Genomic DNA, 21,917 nt, shown 5'->3' with positions numbered 1-21,917 from the left:
CCAAACCATGGACTGGTTGAGGGAGAGGTTTGGAGAGGTCAGTTTTTGGGACATTGGGTCCTGGTATAGTGGGGACCAGGGGGAAGAGGCTCAGCTGGCCTGGTGCCATCACTATCAAACCAACAACCAACAGTTCCTTCTGGGCATTTCCACTTAGCCAGCCTGAAGTTGCAACTGGAGGCAGATCAAGGGCCCGCTAGGAAGCCCATGAGGGGATCAGAGCCTGTCTCCACTATTGGACATCCAAGTTACTACCTAGGGGGGAGTGGTCATCAGTGGGTACCTGCCAGTGTTGCCAGCCCCCCCGGCACATGCTTGGCCGGAGGGTATCGGCCAAGAGAAAGGCGTCCAGCAATTGTGGGGCCCACCAGCACTGAGAGTAATATTTGACGGACCTCCTGAAAACAAAGCACATAGCTGGGAAGCCTCGGCTGGGTCACCCATTAAAATGAACAATGGCAAGTCAGCAAGCCTTTGAAAACCTGAAGATGTTGTTTGCTAGAGAGCCGATACTGAGACATCCAGTTCCCACAAAACCTTTCATGGTGCAGGATGATTCCAGCAATGTGGCTGTGGGGGCTGTTCTCTTACAAACCAACAAGGGGGGCAAACTACAACACCTACACCTCTTGCAAACTTACTGAAACTGAACGAAGATGTGCTATATGGGAGAAAGAGACATTCACAGTCTGGTGGGCCCTTATGACATGGAGGCATCTCTTAGAGGACGGTGAGGTTCTATTCGAGGTGTGGACTGATCATAAAAACCTTGAGGCCCGGGAGGGTGAGGCTGACGCTGACGCTGCAGCATTATGACATGCCTCTCAGAGAGCTCTGTGGGGATCGTCGATATCCAGCTGTTAGAGGGGTCCTAAAAGACCTAAATCGCCTCAGAGGAGTGATGATTGTAGAGGGCACACTCCATTGATTGCAGGGAGCCTGAAAACTTCCTGATCGATCTGGAGAAGGCTCTCCAATCTGACAGGAAAGAAGACGGCTATTGTGAGCCATTCTGAAGCTGGGGCAGTCACTGGTAAGAAAGTGAAAGCTGTGTTATCAGACTGAGTGTGATACTTTTGAATTGAATATTTAAGAACAAATAGAAGAGCCCTCTGGAATGTAATTAAGGGGAAATGAGACCTAAAGGAGGTGGGATTGTTTTTTCTTTCTTTCACCCCCAGAAGAAAAGCTGCAAGGAGAATTGTTAAGAGTCATAATTAGAACAGGAAATGGCTTAAAGGAGTTTGTTGAAAGAATCTATTTAAGAAGCTGGACTGGGTATTTCAAAAAGAATATAACACCAACTTTGACCTTCTGGATAACATAAAAGACTATATGGAACTTTTTAAAAAATATATTTAAACATTTTATTATCTTACTTTACAATTTGAAAACTTTTACTGGATATACAGTATACAAAAGAGAAAGAAGGGAGAAGCAGAGCAACAGTGTCACCTAATGGCAGAAGTGAAAATTGAAGGGGAAAATATTCTGACTGATAAACATAACCTTGCAGCATGAGAATAAAATGATAAGAGGCTGTTTCGACTGAAGAATTAAAATAGAAAGCGGAACACTGAGACTGCTTTTTTTTTTAAAAAAAAGTGTAGCTCTCGGGAATTTAAATGAAAGCAAACAGACAAGGACAACAGAAGCTGAGTATTGTCCTTCTCCTTTGTTTTTTTTCTTGCTCTGTGGATTCTCCCTTTGGACATAAACCTGCTGGTGGTGGAACTCTTGGGCGTGGTGGGCCTACTTCGATTACAAATTATTGCTATATTAATTATTTTCCTATGACTAAATGGATTAGGGTTTGAAGAACCCAAAGAAAAGAAAAAGCTCTAAAGAGTGATAAAACCTGGTTTTAGATTATAACTTTCTGGGACAACAAAGGAAATATTTTTTAACTGTTGGGGACTATAAATACTTAAATATTTTAAAATGGAGAAAACACCAACACCATCCTCAGCATCTTCTTTGGCAGCCTCCAGCCCTGCAGGCCAAAGAACCTTGAATGCCCTACTTCAGCAAGAAAAAGCAAATGTGCAACAAGCAGAATTGAAAGCCATGATACAAACGCTTCATGAGGACATGAAAGAATGGAGAAAATGGAAGAGAAAATAGAGAAAGTAGAAGGGAAAATATATACCAACAAATAATGGCCAAAAATGAACTATGTATACAAAAAGTAGAAGAGAGAGGCAAATCAACAGAAAAAAGTGGGATAACTTGACTATAAATTGACACAAGCAGATAGGAGCAAAGAAAGTGTTAGAGATGAACAAGGCAGATTTTTATTTGAAATTTCAAAATATGGAAGAAGAAAAGGAAGAAAACCTAGCACAGATAATGGCAGAGTTGTCGGCAGGGGCTTTGGAGGTAACCAAGGAAATTTTTTGACAGAGATGGACGAAGTGTTTAGAGTGCATACTAGATATGCAATGAGAAATAGGCTGCTCTCCATAGAGGTTCATGTGAGATTTACGAAAAAAAAAAGCACTAAAAACAGAGATTACACAGAGAGTGAGAGATGGTCCCTTAAAATATAATGGAAAAATGATAATGGTCCTAAAACAAATTCCGAGTAGAGTTAGAGATTTAAGGAAGGAGTATCAGTTTTCTCCTATCTCTCTCATTTGAGGAAGAAGGGGTCCTGGCCTTTGCAAATGCTAAATAAACAAGCTTTTATCATTCCTGGTCTTCTGTTGCTTTTTCAATTATTATCACACTACATAATCTAACTTAGAGTCATGGAATTTCCTGATCATCTCCCAACCAAGTATTAATGAAGAATGATCTTGTTTAACACCTGTGGCCAGAGAAAATCAGGCAAAGCCACCTCTGAAAAGTCAGTTATTACTGTATTTTCCCCAAAATAAGACCCACCCGAAAAACAAGCCCTAGCCTGATTTTTTTGGGTGGGCCTAATATAAGTCCTACACATAAAATAAGCCAGGGGAATGGTCGTGGCCAGCATGAGAGATGGTAAGAACACGGGGGCTGATGGTGTCTGGCAGCAGCGACAGCCTGCCGGCACCTTGCACAAGGTAAATACTGATAACTCGGAGTGTGGAGGCAGAGGCAGCAGGTGGAGAAGAAAGGAAATCCAGACATTCTGCATGGCAGCCTAACTCACAGGGGCTCGCAGGAGGCTTGAGTGGCAGCACTAGCAGCAGGTGGAGACAGAGGCATGGGGGATGGAAAGGCAGGCAATCCCGACACCCTGTGAGGGTTTGTCTGGTGTAGCTGCAAGCAAGCCAAGAGACAGTGGGACTGAATGGGTGGCGCATTGGGATTGCCTCTGCCCAGCAACAGCTGGGCCAGCAGACAGAGTGGGTGGAGGCCAAGGCATGCCGAGAGCTTGGCCCATTGCAGCCATGGGCAAGCAGAGGGCAGGGCCAGCAATAGCTTGCTCTCACTAACATTGGCCTCCGCACTCGCCCCCTCCTGCACTTAAAAAAAATAAGGCCTCACTGAAAATAAGACCAAGTGCTTATTTTCAAGCCCAAAAGAAAATAAGACCGGCTCTTATTTTTGGGAAAACACAGTATTAATTTATTACAGGTAACCAGATTCCCTTAGTGAATGTTCGAAGTTACACGATAAGCGCCCCCTAGCACTTACAAACAAGTCTTGCAATTATGTATTTCAAGCACCATGGTAGTTGTTCCTTCTTATGAATGAATAGAATAGAATAATAGAGTTGGAAGGGACTTTGGAGGTCTTCTAGTCCAACACCCTGCCTAGGCAGGAAACCCTACACCACTTCAGACAAATGGCTATCCAACATCTTTTCAAAAACTTCCAGTGTTGGAGCATTCACAACTTCTGGAGGCAAGTTGTTCCACTGATTAATTGTTCTAACTGTCAGAACATTTCTCCTTAGTTCTAAGTTGCTTCTCTCCTTGATTAGTTTCCACCCATTGCTTCTCATCCTCCCCTCAGGTGCTTTGGAGAATAGCTTGACTCCCTCTTCTTTGTGGCAGCCCCTGAGATATTGGAACAGTTATCATTTCTCCTCTAGTCCTTCTTTTCATTAAACTAGACATACCCAGTTCCTGCAACTGTTCTTCATGAATGATTGCAGAGGCTCTGTAACATTTGCCCCTCCTATTCTCCACCCCCCCCAGCTGGATCCTCAAATGCACTCTGCCTGTGGAAACTCAATTAACTTGCAAAGATCTCTAATCTGTTGTGCTTTCTTTGCCTGCATCATTGCTTCAGGCTTTCGGTGCATTCTCAGAGAACAGAGGCCTAATGTACCATGAGATCATGCAAGATCAGTAGCGCAAGATCTCACGCTATTGAACTCGTGTGATCTCACACTTTAGGCGTCTATTCTCTGAATTAAGGCCTGGATGTTTGCAAATAGCCTGAAACCTTCCCTCTGTTTGCCATTTCCTTGCCGAAGCCTGCAGGGAGATTGCATTCCTGTAGGCTTTGGTAACCCTTTGCAAAAAGCTTTTGTTGGCACCAGCGGAGCTTGGGAGGTGCGGGCATGTCCCTCTGAAGCTGTTCCTACTGGCAAAGGCTTTTTCAAAAGTGCCATCAAAGCCTAAAGGAACAGAATCCTCAAGCGCTTTGCTGACAAGAAAGGAGGCCTGGAGGGCCACATGCATAGCCTCCCAAACCTCCTTTCTCACAGAGATCTGCTTGATGAGGCCTCCAGTGGTGAAAAAAGAGGCCCAGAAGGTTGTGCACCTCCTTTTTTGTCACCGGAGGCTTGTCAAATGGATCTCCAGTGAGAAAGGAGCAAGCAGGCAAAGAAACAGGCTGCAGAGGAGACAGATCTTTATAAGGTAAGTCACCCAATGAGACAGGATTGGGGGGTAAACAATTGTGGGGAGCCCAGAGGAGGGAGAATGAGGTAGCTGTGGCTCAGGGTAAGCCTTGGGTGGTCTGAAATAGGTGGCCTGATCCATCACTAGCCCCCCCATCTCCTTCCCCACCCCGATACCTCATGTGTACTTAACAAGCCACATATTTGATTATCGAATGTGTGGACAAAAGCAGGGAGTGATCTTGTTTAAGGTAAGAGATTCGCTCCCATGAATCCTTGGGTTACAAATGGAATGGGCAAGCTCAATTACATTTGTAACTTGAGGACTACCTGTACTAGAAATGTTCCTTTCTTTTTGAATTACTATTCTCTGCCTGTGGGGCTAATTAGACAGAATGTGTATTATAGATAAAGAGCAAAATTATAGAGACAACTTTTTGTTTTCAAATAGAAGGGTTGGGCAATACTTTATTAGAACTCTAATTATTTAAATTGGAGTTAGGAAAAAAGTATCAATAAAAACAATTCTGGGATTACATGAGACCACGTAGCCTAGAAGACACTATAGTAAGAGAACATTTATTCTGCAAGGTTTGCAGAGTGATTCAATGTTTTTCTAAAAGTTATAAGAACATTTATCATTGATAATTAGTATGTGAGGAGAATAGTAAACACTGAGGAAGGAAAGGCAGTTAGGAGGCAACAGAAGGTGGGTATGTCGATTTGGATTAATGTACTATGATGTACTATGAAGATGGAGAAATGAAGACAAAGAGGCCTGAGGAGACTGAGAAAATACTGGGGAAAGTTATGTTCATTATATTCATTTAGGCTGAACTGGCAGTGTAGAACAGCAACATCCTATGCAGGGAAGCAATAGAGGCAACAAAAGAGAAGCAATGGTTATCAATGAAGGCTTTTGTGTTGCCACATGCAAGCCACTAGAGAAAGCTATGTAGTATAGACACCAGGATTGAAAGTTGATTTGCAGGAGGAATAGCATATAGTAATGTGTTATGACTCCCCTTCAAAATTCAAACGAACAAAACAGAAAGCAGCTGTTTCACAATTAAATCAAACGGAAAGAAGTCTTACAAGATAACGGCTGGCAGAAACCACAGCATAAATCTTTACTCTGTCCGGCAAACCAGTCCTGGCAATAAATCTCCAGTCTCAGAGCTTCTTGCTGTAACGTCCTCACTCAAATAGTCATTTTGTTCCTGGCAAAATGTACCAGCCCAGCTGTGTCCTTTTATACTCATTGTGGCAATGTGCTAATTTACTGACTCGCTCTCCTCATTCGCTCCAGCTGATTTTGCCTTCTCAACCGTCTTCTATTTTTTACATTTAACCACAAATTTTCCAAGTTCTCATCTCCACTAGAAGACTCTCTCAAAACTTCCCTGTCAGCCATTCCCAGCTGTTGATCAGATAAAGAACCAGAGGAGGTCAAAGGTCCTGACAATTCTAATACATCAGGTCTGTCGTCCTTTGTCACGTCCATCTCCTCATCCTGGTTATCAGTCCAATCACTAAGCCATGCCGGCTCATATTTTTCTGCCATGTCCTCCTCACTTGAACTCATATCAGTCACAGGAGCTGAATCCAAGCCCGGAGCCACAACACTATCCCTCACCGCAGGGCCCTTCCCCCGGGTCTGACGATCCGGATGCGGTTTCGAAGGGAAACGTTCATGAAAGTCCTGAATGATGTCTGGAGCATGAACTGCAGACGCATCCGTCCATGAGCAAATTTCCAAGTCATGCACTCTCCGCCTGACTAAATACTGGAAAACGACCCTTGAGCCAACGTGAATCAGTAACGCTGACCACCGTGTCATCAACCTCCGCCTCCTCACGGGGCAATGATGGGGAAGTCGTACCAGCTGGAGCACGCAGAGGACAGTCCGGGGAGTCAGGAACCAAAAGAGAGCGATGGAATACAGGGTGAATACGCATGGAGCGCGGTAAGGTGAGCCGGTATGCCACAGGGTTGATAACCGCCTCAATCGGAAATGGACTGATGAATTTCCTAATTGGACGATCGATCCAATTTCCTAATTGGACGATCGATCCGAAGGTGTTTCGTGGACAACCACACCTTGTCACCCCCAGCGAACGGAGGCGGTGCTCAACGTGACCGGTCCGCAAACCGTTTATAGTCCTCTTTCGCTCGTTCAAGTTGTTGCCTTACTAAATGGTGGACCGCTTGTAGTTCCTCCAGAAAATCTTGTGTCTCAGGAACCGGTGAATCCATCCAAATTAATGGGAAGAAGCGCGGATGATAACCTACATTCGCGAAAAATGGCGTTACCCGAGTGGAGGTGTGCTGCGAGTTATTAAAAGCGAATTCTGCCAATGGGAGGTATTTCACCCAATCGCTTTGTCACTGATTAACAAAACACCTCAAATATTGGGTAAGAATGCCAATCACCTTCTCAGTCCCGCCATCAGTTTCCGGATGGTGCGCTGACGCTAAACACACCTGAACTTGTAGCGCTGCCATTAACTGTTTCCAAAACTGCGCAGTAAACTGAACCCCACGATCAGAAACCACTCTATCTGGCAGTCCATGCAGACGAAAGATATGCTGTAAAAATAGCTGAGCCGTAGTGCGGGATGAAGGTAATCTCCGACAGGGAATGAAATGAGCCATTTTAGTCAGCATATCAACTACCACGAGCACCGTCGTGTAGCCCGATGAGGATGGTAAATGCGTGAGAAAGTCCATGGAGATCGCTCCCCATGGTCTGCCCGGAGTTGGCAATGGTTGGAGGAGTCCAGGGGGCGCACCCGACGCCGCTTTCGCTTGCCTACACTGAACGCAAGAAGCGACATAAGAGAACACATCGTGACGAACCCGAGGCCACCAAAAAGTCCGGGTGACCAAATGCAAGTTTTTATAAAATCCAAAATGGCCAGCAGCGGGGTTATCATGACATTGTGTCATGATGAGAGCTCTCAACGACCTGGTAGGTACGTATAATAAACCCCGATGTCGGAGCAAGTCCTCTTCAATGGACCATGGAGAATCAGGTCTGACGTCCCCCCGTCTCTGCTGCGTCCACGCATCCAATCGTTGCGCCTCTCATATGCGAGCCCGCAAGTCTACTGGATCTTGCAGTACGGCCAAGGATTCTGGTGGTAGCACCGTTCGTAGAGGAAGAGGATCCTCGGGACTGATATACTCGGGCTTCCGAGACAACGCGTCTGCACTCCGATTCTGTCCACTCAGAACATAAGTAATGGAGAAATTGAACCTGGCAAAAAACAACGACCACTGAATCTGGCGTTGGTTCAATTTCTTAGCTGTGGTCAAATGTTCCAAGTTTCGGTGATCTGTCCGAACCTCTATCTTGTGCCGAGCCCCCTCTAAATGATGTCTCCAGGTCTCAAAAGCAGCCTTAATGGCCAACAACCCCTTTTCCCAGATGGTGTAGTTGCGCTCTGAAGCTGTGAGCTTCCTAGAATAGTATGCGCATGGGAAAAGAGGCGCGCCATCCTTCGAAGCTTGTAACAGTACCGCTCCGATAGCGACATAAGAGGCATCTGTCTCGACCACAAATGGAAGATTCGGATCAGGATGCCTCAATATCGGCTCGGCTACAAACGCTTTCTTTAAAATGTCAAAAGCCTGTTGTTGCGGGCCCCCACACACAAACGGGACCTTCTTACGGAGGAGCTGAGTTATGGGGTCCATTACTTTAGCAAAGTCCGGGATAAAAGTCCGATAGTAGTTGGGGGATCCCAAAAGACGTTGGACGTCCTTGACTCGATGAGGGGCTTCCCAACTACACAATGCCTCAACCTTTTTAGGGTCCATAGCAATGCCCTCGGGAGAAATGATGTGCCCTAAAAACTCTATCGACGACTGAAAAAAGAAACTTCTCCAGTTTCGCATAGAGCTTATGCTCCCGGAGACGCTGCAGCACTTGACGGACCTGATGAAGGTGGTGATCCCTGGACCGAGAGTAGATTAAAATATCACCCAGATACACCACGACAAACCGATCCAGCATGTCCCGAAAAATGTTGTTCATCAAATGCTGGAATACAGCGGGAGCGTTGGTTAGACCAAATGGCATGACGGTGTACTCGAAATGACCATAACGAGTGCCAAACGCTGTCTTCCACTCATCCCCCTTGCGCATCCGAACCAGGTTGTAAGCCCCATGCAGATCGAGTTTAGTGAAGATAGTAGCCTCCCGCAACCGCTCCATCAATTCCGGAATGAGCGGTAAGGGATAGCTATTCCTCACGGTGATAGAGTTTAGTTGTCTATAATCACAACAGAGATGCAGTTCTCCCGACTTCTTCTTAACAAAAAGAACGGGAGCCGAAAAGGGATGACGAGGGTCGAATAAATCCCCGAGCTAAGTTTTTATCCAACCAACTCGGGCTCCGACATGGAGTATAATCTCCCCTTTGGCAATGGAGCGTCCGGTATCAGGTCCACGGGACAATCATAAGCACGATGTGGGGGTAATCGGTCTGCCTCCTGTTCGCTGAAAACATCGGAGAAGTCCGACAGCTCCGAAGGAATTGAGACAGCAGGAGCGGCGATATCTTGGCCAGCGCAAACATGCCTCAGGTGGTCCACACATTGTAGGCTTGGAAAAGAAATGGCATTCTGCGACCAAGCCACCAACGGCTCGTGCAAACGCAACCAGGACATTCCGAGCACCAAAGGGAGATGGAGGTTCGAGGTGACATAAAAACTTATCGCCTCCTCATGATCCCCAATAAGCATACGCACTGGCTGAGTAGCGCAGCGAATGGGTCCCGACTTGAATTCACGCCCATCTACGGTTTCCACCTTAATGGGTGGATTCACAGGAATCAAAGGAATTCCAAAATGTTTAACAAAAGCACAGTCCATAAAGCTGGTTGTAGCCCCTGAATCCACCAGCGCAATGGCAGGAATTCCTTCCTTCTGGGACTGTAAGAAGATACAAGTGTCCAAAAGTAAATGCCGAGGAGGACCAGGATTTACTTCGGCAATTTGGGATGGGAGTGGAGGATGCGCCCGACCTAGGGTTTCCCTGAGGTCGGGCCTACCCCATTTCCCGACGGGCCAGGAGTGGTTTCAGACACAGGTCTGCGAGTCCTTCTCTGAATGCAGGAATTTGCAAAATGTCCTGGACCCCCGCAATAAAGGCACAAGCCTTCCTGGAACCTTCTCGAACGTTCTCGCACCGTTAAGCGAGGGCAGAGTGCGCCTAACTCCATCGGCTCCTCAGCATTAACCGTGGGTTGGAAAAACTCTCGGTGGCGTGAGTTGTGCACGAGAAAATGAAGATGGTTCCATAATGAGCCGTTTGCGTCCACGTTGCTGTAAACGAGCTTCAATTCGTAAGCACTGAACTATCAATGCATCCAAAGTTAAAGCCCGCTCTGCATGGACCAGCTCATCTTTGATGGCATCAGACAAGCCTTCCTGGAATGCAGCCATATGAGCCGGTTCGTTCCAGTTAGAGTCCATACACATCAAAGGAAATTCTGCAACATATTCCTGCAGGGAACGTTTCCCCTGATTAATGTCCCGTAACCATCTGTCCACAGTTTGTATCTTAATTGGGTTCTCAAACATCACTCTCATTTGTTGGAGAAAACCCTGTAAATTATTCAACAACGGGCTATCTTGAACCAACAAGGGAGTAGCCCAATTAGCAGCCTGCCTGGTTAATAAACTGATCATAAATCCTACTTTAGACCGGTCGGTTGGGAAGTCTTCAGGCCTCAGAGAGATAAACAATTGGCATTGACCCATAAATGCCGGGAACCTGTCCATTTGCCCAGAAAATTTCTCCAGCATGGATACTGGGCTTTTCCTCACAGGAGGGGCAGGGGGAACAGCAGCAGGGCTTGATAAGCTGGAAACATAATTCAGCAATTGTGACCTGATTCTGAAGCGTCACATTGCTTTGCAGTAGCTGATTAATTTGTTGTTGTTGCTGCTCTACCAAACGCTGCAATTGATTTGAATCCATCTTGCTTTAAAGATGGTTTGTTTGGGCCAGGAACAATAATGTTATGACTCCCCTTCAAAATTCAAACGAACAAAACAGAAAGCAGCCGTTTCACAATTAAATCAAACGGAAAGAAGTCTTACAAGATAACGGCTGGCAGAAACCACAACATAAATCTTTACTCTGTCCGGCAAACCAGTCCTGGCAATAAATCTCCAGTCTCAGAGCTTCTTGCTGTAACGTCCTCACTCAAATAGTCATTTTGTTCCTGGCAAAATGTACCAGCCCAGCTGTGTCCTTTTATACTCATTGAGGCAACGTGCTAATTTACTGACTCGCTCTCCTCATTCGCTCCAGCTGATTTTGCCTTCTCAACCGTCTTCTATTTTTTACATTTAACCACAAATTTTCCAAGTTCTCATCTCCACTAGAAGACTCTCTCAAAACTTCCCTGTCAGCCATTCCCGGCTGTTGATCAGATAAAGAACCAGAGGAGGTCAAAGGTCCTGACAATTCTAATACATCAGGTCTGTCGTCCTTTGTCACGTCCATCTCCTCATCCTGGTTATCAGTCCAATCACTAAGCCATGCCGGCTCATATTTTTCTGCCATGTCCTCCTCACTTGAACTCATATCAGTCACAGGAGCTGAATCCAAGCCTGGAGCCACAACAGTAATGTATGTGTGAGAATAACCTTGAGAGATAGGAGAAAGAGCCTAGACCACAGATAGACAATTAATTTTCTCAAGGGCCATATGAGAACCTGGGATTGTTGAGAGAGCCAAACCAATATTGCAGAGACCTAAACCAATGTATCCTGATCTGATGTCCTCAAACTCCATCACCTCAGGCTGCTCCAGGGAAGAGGTGAGTGTTTAGCCTCCCTAATTCTCCAGAATGTAAAGACAGGGAAGAGGGGGGAAGTGTTCTTAGATTTGCAAGAATCTGTTACATTATGATTGCTCTGGGGTGGGGTGGGAGTGAGGATTTTGCATTATGATTACTCATAAGTAACAACCAGCAAAAAGAGGAATGGAAAAATCCCTAATTGTAGATCAGTGTTTCTCAGTCTTGGCAAGTTTAAGATGAGCAAATTTTATGCTGCCTAGGGAATTCTGGCAATTAAAGTCCATGCACCTTAAAGTTGCCAAAGTTGAGATGGATGGATCTAGACTAGACTTTAGGATTTTCCATTCCTGTTTTATTTAGAGTTTGGTGAAATTAAATAAATCAGTTGTTGGTTTCCTTAAGAAATATTGATTAAAGCGATCTGTACCACTACTGGACTTTTTGTGAGAAACTGAAATTAAAAGTTGATCAGGGCCTTTGAGGATTAGATATGGGATTATGGAAATAATCAGGGTGGGATTCTACCGGTTCTGTCCAGTTCTATAGAACTAGATGTTAGGGCTCCCGGCAGTTCAGAGAACCAGTAAAATGGCCCCCTGCCTGGCCCTGCCCCACTCCACCTGCTTCTCTACTCCCTGCCCAGTCAGTCCCTATTGCACATGCACATCATCATGCGCATGCGCAACATGCTTACAGCCTGCTTTTGCCTGCCAGGCCAGCCATTGCTGCCTGCCTTTCGCTCCTAGGCAGCAGAGAAGCAGCCCGGTTGAATCGCGTTTCTCTCTGCTGCCCAGGAGCCATTTCCCGAAGGGAGAGGCTCTCCCAGCAAGAGCAGGTAAAAGAAGCAGCCCAGAGCTGATCTGCCTGCTCACAGGTAAGTCTGCCCTTCCCCCACTCTCCCTGAGGCTCCCCGGGCCTCACCCAGCCTACCTAGTTGTCCCCCACAACATCCCTGGGCCAGCTAAGCTGCCACGGATTGCTCTCCCAGCTCTCCTTACCATGTGGTAGGTGGCGGACCTGGGCGCCACCCATAAGTAGCACCGTCAAACAGGAGGCAGCCAGGTCTCTGCTGCCCATGGAGGTGCTTTGGGAGGGCTGGGGCGGGTGTATGGTTATGCTCATGGCCCTGCTTTAAGCACGTTGAGGTGCTTAAAGCAGCAGGGCCACTAGCACCCGCCACCTCAGCCATCAAACGGGAGGCAGCCAGGTCCGCTGCCTCTGTCACCCGCAGAGGTGCTTTGGGAGGGCTGGTGCGTGCGTGTGTGTGTGTGTGTGTGTGTGTGTGCTCATGGCCCTGTGTTAAGCACATGGAGGTTCTTAAAGCAGCAGGGCCATGAGCACCCGCCACCCCAGCCATCAAACTGGAGGCAGCCAGGTCCGCCACCTCTGCCACCCGCAGAGGTGCTTTAGGAGGGTTGGGGCGTGTGTGTGTGTGTGTGTGTGTGTGTTATACGTGGAATTTATACATGGAATTCTTAGCCTTCACCTTGGTGTTCCCCAGCGACCTACTCGGAGTGATGTTTCTTGCTGATGCTAGCGATGGTCAGGAAAACGACCTGACCATCGCTCCGAGTGGGTTGCTGTGGAAGACCAAGGTGAAGACTAAGAATTCCATGTATTGTCTCTCTTTGCATAGTCTAGAATAGAATAGAATACTTTATTGGCCAAGTGTGATTGGACACACAAGAAATTTGTCTTGGTGTAAATACTCTCAGTATACACATAGAAAAGGTACATTAATCAAGAATCATAACATACAACACTTAATCATAATCATAGGGTACAATCAACAATCAAATCATACTAGGAAACAGTCAAGTGGGAGGGGATGGGTGATAAGGAGTGGTGAGAAGATTAACAGTAATAGTAGTGTACACTTTGTAAATAGTTGAAGTGTTTAGGGAATTATTTGTTTAGCAGAGTGATGGCTTTCGGGAAAAAATCTGTTCTTCTGTCTAGTTGTTCTGGTGTGCAGTGCTCTAGGTCATAGGTGTAGGTGGAGCGTCGCATCCCACAAGTGCCAACAGAGCAGGGGAATGACGATGTGTGCAACTGGAGCCGGCTTTCAGGAGAAAAGTTTGTTTTGGTGGGATGCTGGCGCTCGAAGCGGCCCGCTCACCCCTCTCCTCTGCCATAGTCTGGCGCTCAGTGTGGGCGTAGAGAGCCGTCCCTACCCTCCCTCTTCCCAGGCTCCCTTCCCTGTTTCACCTGCCCGCTCTCCCTCGCGTCCTTTCTCCCCCCCGGCAATGGCTTCTTCGGGTTCAACTGGGGCCTGATCATGAACATTGCGAACAGCATCATCGGGGTTAGCGTGATGATGATGCCTTTCTGTTTCCAACAGGCATTAATGGTTATTATATAAAATATATAGGTTGAATATTCACCTTAGGAGCAGTAGCACGGCTTGCTTGTTATATTGCTCAAGGTTTATGTTTCATTGTTTAATTCTTATTTCATATTCTGTTTAAATTGAGTTATATTGTCTGCTCTTAGAACATCTATCCTGCATTACTGATATAAAAGAGGATAGCATATGTAAGAGTTCTCCTGATACATGAATTCCAAGGTTCATTATTTCTTTAATGCTTTCTCTCTTATATTGTCTGGTCATGTTTGTTATAACCTGGTGCTTAGACACCTGTTCATCTGTGTGACTTGTCTGACAGGCACAAAAATATAGAATTTGGGATTAAACTTTGTTTTATAAATTGAGAAATTACAAACTATTTCAATTCCTCGTTAAAGTAATCTTATATCTATATGAGAGTCATATAAATCCTGTTTCTTTTGTTCTATTTTTCCTCCCCCCCCCTCACCATTGCCAGGATGTTGAGAGCAGTGGTGGGATTCAAATTTTTTTACTACCGGTTCTGTGGGCATGGCTTATTTGGTGGGTGTGGCTTGGTGGTCATGTGATTGTGGGCGTGGGTTGGTGGTCATGTGACTGGGTGGGCGTGGCTTGGTGGCCATGTGACTGGGTAGACATGGCTTGGTGGTCATGTGACTGGGTGGCCGTGGCTTGGTGGTCATGTGACTGAGTGGGTGTGACCAACTTAATGTCACTCATGTTGAGGGCTGCCTCGCATGGCCCCTCCCTTCCCAGCCATTCCTTGTCACACCCAGCCTCAACTTATCTATAGTTCTGTAAAAATGTTGTTCATCTTTTTTTGACTTTATTATCTACATACTATAGATGTATTTTCATGGACCGCTGAAAGGAGGAAATGGCTCACATGCCTTGCCCAAGAATGCGATAGGTAATAGGCTTTCAAGGGGCTGCCAGAAAGAAAGGGGTGGGGATGTATTTTCCAAAGCACCAGACTGTAGAGTTGTAATTGCAGGAATGTTCCAATCTCGGATGGCAAACCTCAGATAAAGAATGTTTCCAAGCAAATACAACTCAGGTAAACAAAGTCACTAATCTATGGATAAAGGAGGATTAGAGAGAGAAAGTAAACATATGACTTTAACTAGAGATAATTAATTGTATGGATTACTGTGCTAAACAGTAACCAAAGTTAAACAGTAACCAAAGTTAACCAGTGATGGAGGATAACTAAAAATGTGTATAAATGCAAGACTAGACTCCAATAAAGATCATCATGATTCAGTTGTTCATGATCAAACAACTCGACTGCCTCGTCATTACAACAAGTGGCGCCCGAACAGGGACCCTCTTATTTCGTCCGGCAAGGATTTGGTGCACCTTCAACCCATTGTGGTTTCTTCAACCTTTTGGTTTCTGTAAGTATGGGGTCTTTGCTTTCTGAGGAACAAAGGAAGCATGTAGATGAATTAGGCTATTTGTTGAAGAAAAATAATACCGAGGTACCACAGAGAAATCTCTTAAGGCTGGTCCAGGAGATTGCAGCTCAGTGCCTATGGTACCCAGAAAAGGGGTCTTTAAAATTAACTGATTGGGAACGTATTGTGAAAACATTGCATACTGAACCTCGAGCAAAGATAGAAGTTTTGCATGTGTGGCATTTATGTAGGCATGCAATTGAAAAATTTGGTCACAATGAACTTTCTCTTTTAACGCCTCCACATTCACATTATACTAATGCTGTCATTTGTCCCCCTTCTTCACCTGAATATATGTCTTCAATTCCCTCAGCTCCTGCGATACAGTGCAAAAGCCTCCTGACTCTATTGTTAGTCTTCTTTTCAGAAAACGGTAGAGACTTGTAAAAGGGATGCCTCTGTCTCAGGAACAGAACTTGCCGAATTACTGTCTGTTTGTCCAGTACAATATCGTCCTGGTCAGGGACCACAGCTTGGACTGCAAGTAGCAGAATGGGAGGGTCTGCCTTATCAGATCTTAAGAGAGTTAAAAGGCAGTTACAGACTATGGGATTAGTGGTAATTTTACAAGAGGACTTGTAGAAGGAATAAAAAATGGTTATACAATGATCCCTGAAGATTGGAAGCAAATATTTTGCACGATTTTAACATCCATGCAATATGTGGTTTGGGAGAGTGAATATATGAGACATGCTCAAGATGCTGCTTTAGGAGGGGGAGGAGCATATACAGTTGAGCAGCTATTTGGTTCTGGACCATTTGGTACAATTCCTATTCAAGTTGTTCTTCCTCCAGCTACATTAACTATTGTTTCTGAATGTGCCTTTTGTGCCTTCCCCAAGCTGGAGAACCTAGAGCAAATTTTTCAAACATTCGACAGAATGCCAATGAGACTTATGCTGACTTTGTTGAGCGTTTTTCCAAAGCAATTAGACAGCAGTTTGATCATCAGGAAGCTTCTGGTGAACTTCTTCATCAGTTAGCTATTGAAAATGCTAATGCAGATTGTAAAAGAGCTTTACAGCCATTAAAGGCTACTGCTCATTACACTCTGGCAGATATGCTACGAGTCTGCCAGGATATTGGATCACAAACTTATAAAATGCATATGTTAGCAGCTGCTATTCAGAAAGGACAGCAACCAATTGGTAACTGTTTTAAGTATAAGAAGCCTGGCCACTTTCAGAAGGACTGTCGTTCTACACCTTCTATGCCTCAGAATCGTCCTTCTAAGTGCCCTATTTGCAAAAAGGGATTTCATTGGGCCAATCAATGTCAGTTTCGGTCGGGAAACTTGCCAATGGGTGTGGCACCCACCCAGAATCCAAACCGTGCCTTTCCCATCACTCTGACTCCTCCAGAAGTCTCTCTCACTCCTCCCCAGCCACAGCTGGTAGAGCTGGGATCGATTTAATCACTCAATAGGAAATTGAGTTTAAATTTCCCATGGAAGTTAAAATAGTTCCATCTCAATTTAAAGGTCCTCTTCCTTTGGGATTAGTTGGCTTAATTTTGCCTCGTTCTTCTGCACACAAAAAGGGCTATTTTGTTGTGCCTGGGGTAATAGATTCAGATTACACTGGTATCCTCATGATTCAGATTTGGGTGAATCTTCCTCAAGTTCTTCCTTGTAATTCTTCTGCTGCTCAATTGCTTCTTCTTCCATATGAAAATCCATCTCCTGGTATAGGTAATCGTGGGGATGCAGGATTTGGATCAACTTCTTTATCTGTAGGCTTACTTCATCAGCTGAACTCCTCTTGTCCTTTGATAACGCTCTTCCTTAATAAACAACAATTTCAAGGGTTATTGGATACTGGAGCCAATGTTACTGTCATCTCCTCTTTACAGTGGCCAGTACAGTGGCCAAAAATGACAGTTTCATCATTGTGGGGAATAGGAGGTTCTACAGCTGCTTGGCAGAGTGTTCAAGAAATTAATGTTACAACATCTGCTGGTAAGTCCTTTTTCTTACAACCATACATTCTAGATATTCATACTAATATTTGGGGCTGTGATATCCTTTCTCTTTTTAATGCCCATTTGATTCTTGATGATGGCTCTTCCTCTTAAATGGCTCTGTTCTATGCCAGTTTGGGTGGAACAATGGCCATTATCAAGGGAATTATAGTTATTGTTCTGACTACTATTGGTTGTCAGGTACCTTTAATTCTTCTTTGCATGGAATTAATATAACTCCTGATATGTATCCTGACAATTTTCCTATTTTTAATGTCTCTGATCAATCTAATACAGGATCGATATGCGCTGGTTGGCAGCTTAAGGATCCTAATATGTGGTTCTTTTTTGATAAATATGCCACTAATCTTCATCCTCAGAATTATCAATGTGCAACTATAAGTTATTTTACTCTACCTGTTCAAATAGGTACGCTCCCATCAACTTGACAGCGGTGTTTCTCTCTGGGGCCTACATGTAATGAGGAAGTCATTATTGACACACAATTGTCTTCTGGTTCTACATTTGGCCGTGCATTGGCAGGGGCCGTTACAGGAGTCCTTACTCTAGGCCAGGGGTGTCCAACCTTTCACCTTCCCTGGGCCACATTAGAAGATGAAAATTTGGTTTGGGCCGCACATAAAATAAAATAACAGTAACGATACCTGATCATCCAAAAAAACCATAGAAAACATAGTTAACATATTAAATTTATTTGGAAATGAAGTTAGTGAGATGTTTTTATTATTTATTATTAATTATTTATTAAAAACTATTTATTTTTTTACCACGGTTTTTTATCATGGTTTATCATGGTTTATCTTCCGGCCATTTTGTGGTGGGGGGAGAAAGCTCGCCCCCCTCACGCCTACCTCTCCTCCTGCAAATGGGCTGGCTGGATGCGGCAGGACTGGAAGGCAGAAGCAGCGGCGGCGACGGGGGCAGAAGCGGCGGGGGCGGGGGCAGAAGCGATGGGGGCAGAAGCGGCGGCAGCGGTGGCGGGGGCAGAAGCAGCAGCGCCGGCGGCAACAGCAGGAGGTGGCGCTCTGACGGCGCCCACCTTTTCTGTTGCTGCTTGGCATGGCGCTCGCCTCGCCCCGCGCCTGCCTCTCCTCCTCGCTGGCTCTGGCACGAAGGTTGGGGTGGGCACTGGGCCGCATTACAAGGCGACCTGGGCCGCATGCGGCCCATGGGCCGCAGGTTGGACAAGCCTGCTCTAGGCTCTTATCCTGGCATAATTGCTCAAGAAAACAGATGATCTATTCTTGGTCTCACCTGCAGACTTGAAAAATCCATCAATGCTACCGCCGCTATTATTAGTAATTTGCAGTATGAAATAGAAGACTTAAATCAAGATGTCTTACAGCAGCGTTTTGCCATAGACTATCTTTTAGCCCGTCAGGGAGGGTTCTGTACGTTAGTTGGACGCCGTGGATGTGCTGTGCATTTTCATTCTTTGAATAAAACTATTGAGGATGAGCTTGCCAATTTACAATCATACATTCAAAATAATATCCATGCTCATTACTCACCTTTTGAGTGGCTAACCAATTGGCTCCCTGACTGGTCTTGGCTCAAGCAGTTTTTCTTTTAGGCTATAATTATTATTGTTGTACTAATTGCAACCTGTTGTTTTATTCAATGTATTCCAAATTTATTCACATTGTTTCGTCCCGCTTCCCCCTCTCCTAATCCTCTACAATTGCGATACCTTTATAAATCTTTGAATCCTCCATTTAAAATAAAAAAACGAGGATATGTAGAGTTGTAATTGCAGGAATGTTCCAATCTCGAATGGCAAACCTCAGATAAAGAATGTTTCCAAGCAAATACAATTCAGGCAAATAAAGTCACTAATCTATGGATAAAGGAGGATTAGAGAGAGGAAGTAAACATATGTTAGACTTTAACTAGAGATAATTAATTGTATGGATTACTGTGCTAAACAGTAACGAAAGGTAAGCAGTAACCAAAGTTAACCAGTGATGGAGGATAACTAAAAATGTGTATAAATGCAAGACTAGACTCCAATAAAGATCATCATGATTCAGTTGTTCATGATCAAACAACTCGACTGCCTCGTCATTACAACACCAGATGGCAAAGAAGAAGCAATGGACGGAAACTGAAAAAAGAGAGAAGCAACCTAGAACTAAGGAGAAACTTCCTGACAGTAAGGACAACTAACCAGTGGACCTGCTTGTCCCCAGAAGTTCTGGGTGCTCAATCACTGGAAATTTATAAAAGACTAGACAGCGATTTCTCTGAAATGGTATAGGGTTCCCCCTAAAGTTCCTTCTAAGTGTTATTCTGTTATTCTGACACCTTTCCCAGGACCTCTACTCAGAGTTTGGCATCCTCAATTTTCCTGCCTGAGCAGGGGGTTGGACTAGAAGACCTCCAAAGTCCCTTTAAACAAACATGTATTTAGGCTCTGGACTATAGACATTGAATGCATGTAAACCCTGAAAAATATGTGGTAGCCATGGGCAAAAAAAAAGGCAGTAGAATCACTCTAGGTGTAGGGATAGTGTAAAATTTTAACACGTGATAAATAATAGAACAATTAAATATAATAGCACAGAATTTTCTCTCTCTCCCTTCCTTCCCATATCTTTTTCTTTCTTTCTCTTTGTCTCTTTCTTCTCTCTCCCTTCCTTTCTCTCTCTATCTCACACACCACACACACACACACACATACTCTATCCCTATTTCTTTTTCTTTTCTTTCTTTCTCTCCCTTCCTTTCTTTCTTTCTTTCTTTCTTTCTTTCTTTCTTTCTTTCTTTCTTTCTTTCTTTCTTTCTTTCTTTCTTTCTTTCTTTCCACTTCTCTGTGGCTGGATTTCCTCTCCCCCTCCTCCATTCCCTCTCACTCCATCCACTTTACTCACAAGGGGAAACGAATCCAGCATTGGGGAAGTTTTGCAAGTTAACGAACACACATTTGCAGCCCATTCAAGCTCTCTGTGGCTGGATTTCCCCCCTCCTCCTCCATTCCCTCTCACTCAAGCCACTTTACTCACAAGGGGAAGCAATACTTCTAGTGTCCATGAAGAATCCAGCCTTGGAGCAGTTTTGCAGGTTAACGGACCACTGCTCCGCCCACAGTTGTGTTTTCAAGTGGCTGCTTGAAAATGCATGGTTAGGGTGGAGGAGCAGCCCTCCTTTAAACTGGGGCAGCGAGCATCGGGTGGGTGGGGCAAGCGAGTGAGCGGAAACCGGGCAAAGGGGTTGGGGGCGTGGCCAGCCAGATGTTGCTACCGGTTTGGCAACCCACGCCAAATTCTTGCTTCCGGTTCGCCCGAATAGTTGCAAACTGGCTGAATACCACCTCTGGTTGAGAGGCTTTCAGATTGTGGAATCCAATGTAAAGTAGATTTTAGAAACATATGCCCCAGGTTATTTCATATTAAGAAACTATCTGTGTGTTTAAGCTCCAGATACATTCCTTAGGAGCCATTTTGGTGTAGTAGTTAAGGCATCAGGCTTGAAACAAGGAGGCTGAATTGTAGTCCCACCTTACCCTAGTACCTAGTCCCTCCTTGGGCCACTCACTTTTTCACTAGCCCTAGGAAGAAGGCAGTGGCAAAACCTTTCTGAAATTTTGCCAAGAAAAATGCAGGGATGTTTCCAGGAAGATGTCAGGATTGACTTGAAGGCACACACAAAAGATAAAGTTTGCATTACATGGCTTTACAGAATGAAGAGCCCTGGAATATGATTTTTGCAGTAATTAAGAAAAAAGTGAAGTGAAATTGCCTGTCCAATGAATAAGTGACATACATATTATAATAAATGAATATGCAGTTTCCTGAAATTCCCAGCCATTGCAACAACTGTTTAAAAGTTGCTCTTTTTTCATTAAAAAAACAATATTTACATAAATATTTATAATATTTACATAGAAGCCATGGCCATCCAGTCACATGACCTCCAAGCCACACCCACAAATTAGGCCACACCCACAGAACTGTTAAGAAATTTGAAGCCCACCCCTGGAAATAATGTAGACAAACTGAATTGCAAATAATTAAAACTATTGGAACTGTTCACTGGAAGGTGGATTTGAAAGATTTGAGGAAATTTGGTGGGCCGATTTGTATTACTAATGCTATTTGAGGACTTCAATTTCTAGAATCATCCACCAATGTGTTTGTATATTTCTGTTCACCATGCAGACCCAAACTGGACAAATATATTGCCCTGTGCAAAAGAGTTGATACCGTAGAAACATGAATAACATCCCTTGATACCATAGTAGCATCCCTGGACACTATACAAACAAGATTAAAAAACCTTGGAAAAAAAGACACAACACAAAAACGAACATACAACATCTGCAAACCACATCTCTACCCAACAACCACAACCCAATCCACAAAAAAACATGAATCCTACAAATATTGATATCCCCATCCTCATCAAAGAAGCCACTGAGCGCAAATGGAAGCGTCCCAACACATCTTATTTGGTCCAGAGGACAACAATGACAATGATGACATTACAAATGTCTGCAACATCATCAGAGACTATCAAGCGTCAACCGTCTCCCCTGA

At 44.7% G+C, this 21,917-nt stretch overlaps 1 protein-coding gene across 4 annotated transcripts in view; it reads right to left on the bottom strand.

The window, feature by feature from the left end:
• The window catches only part of APOO (apolipoprotein O), a 59,381-nt gene that overhangs the window by 26,286 nt on the left and 11,178 nt on the right, over positions 1–21,917 (bottom strand). The window contains exon 1 of one of the 4 annotated variants that reach the window (XM_087938201.1): positions 17,779–17,817. The exons of the other annotated variants lie outside the window; for them this stretch is intronic. Coding sequence (XP_087794327.1) covers positions 17,779–17,802 — 24 coding nt within the window. The 5' untranslated portion in view covers positions 17,803–17,817. Of the gene's footprint in view, positions 1–17,778; positions 17,818–21,917 lie in introns of those variants that run through there. 4 annotated transcript variants of the gene reach the window in all.

The sequence above is a fragment of the Pseudonaja textilis genome, chromosome 8, assembly GCF_049901715.1.
Source record: "Pseudonaja textilis isolate UNSWEBS1 chromosome 8, rPseTex1.2, whole genome shotgun sequence".
NCBI lineage: Eukaryota > Metazoa > Chordata > Lepidosauria > Squamata > Elapidae > Pseudonaja > Pseudonaja textilis.
Note: the sequence above shows the minus strand (reverse complement) of the source record. Positions and strands in the feature narration are given on the sequence as shown.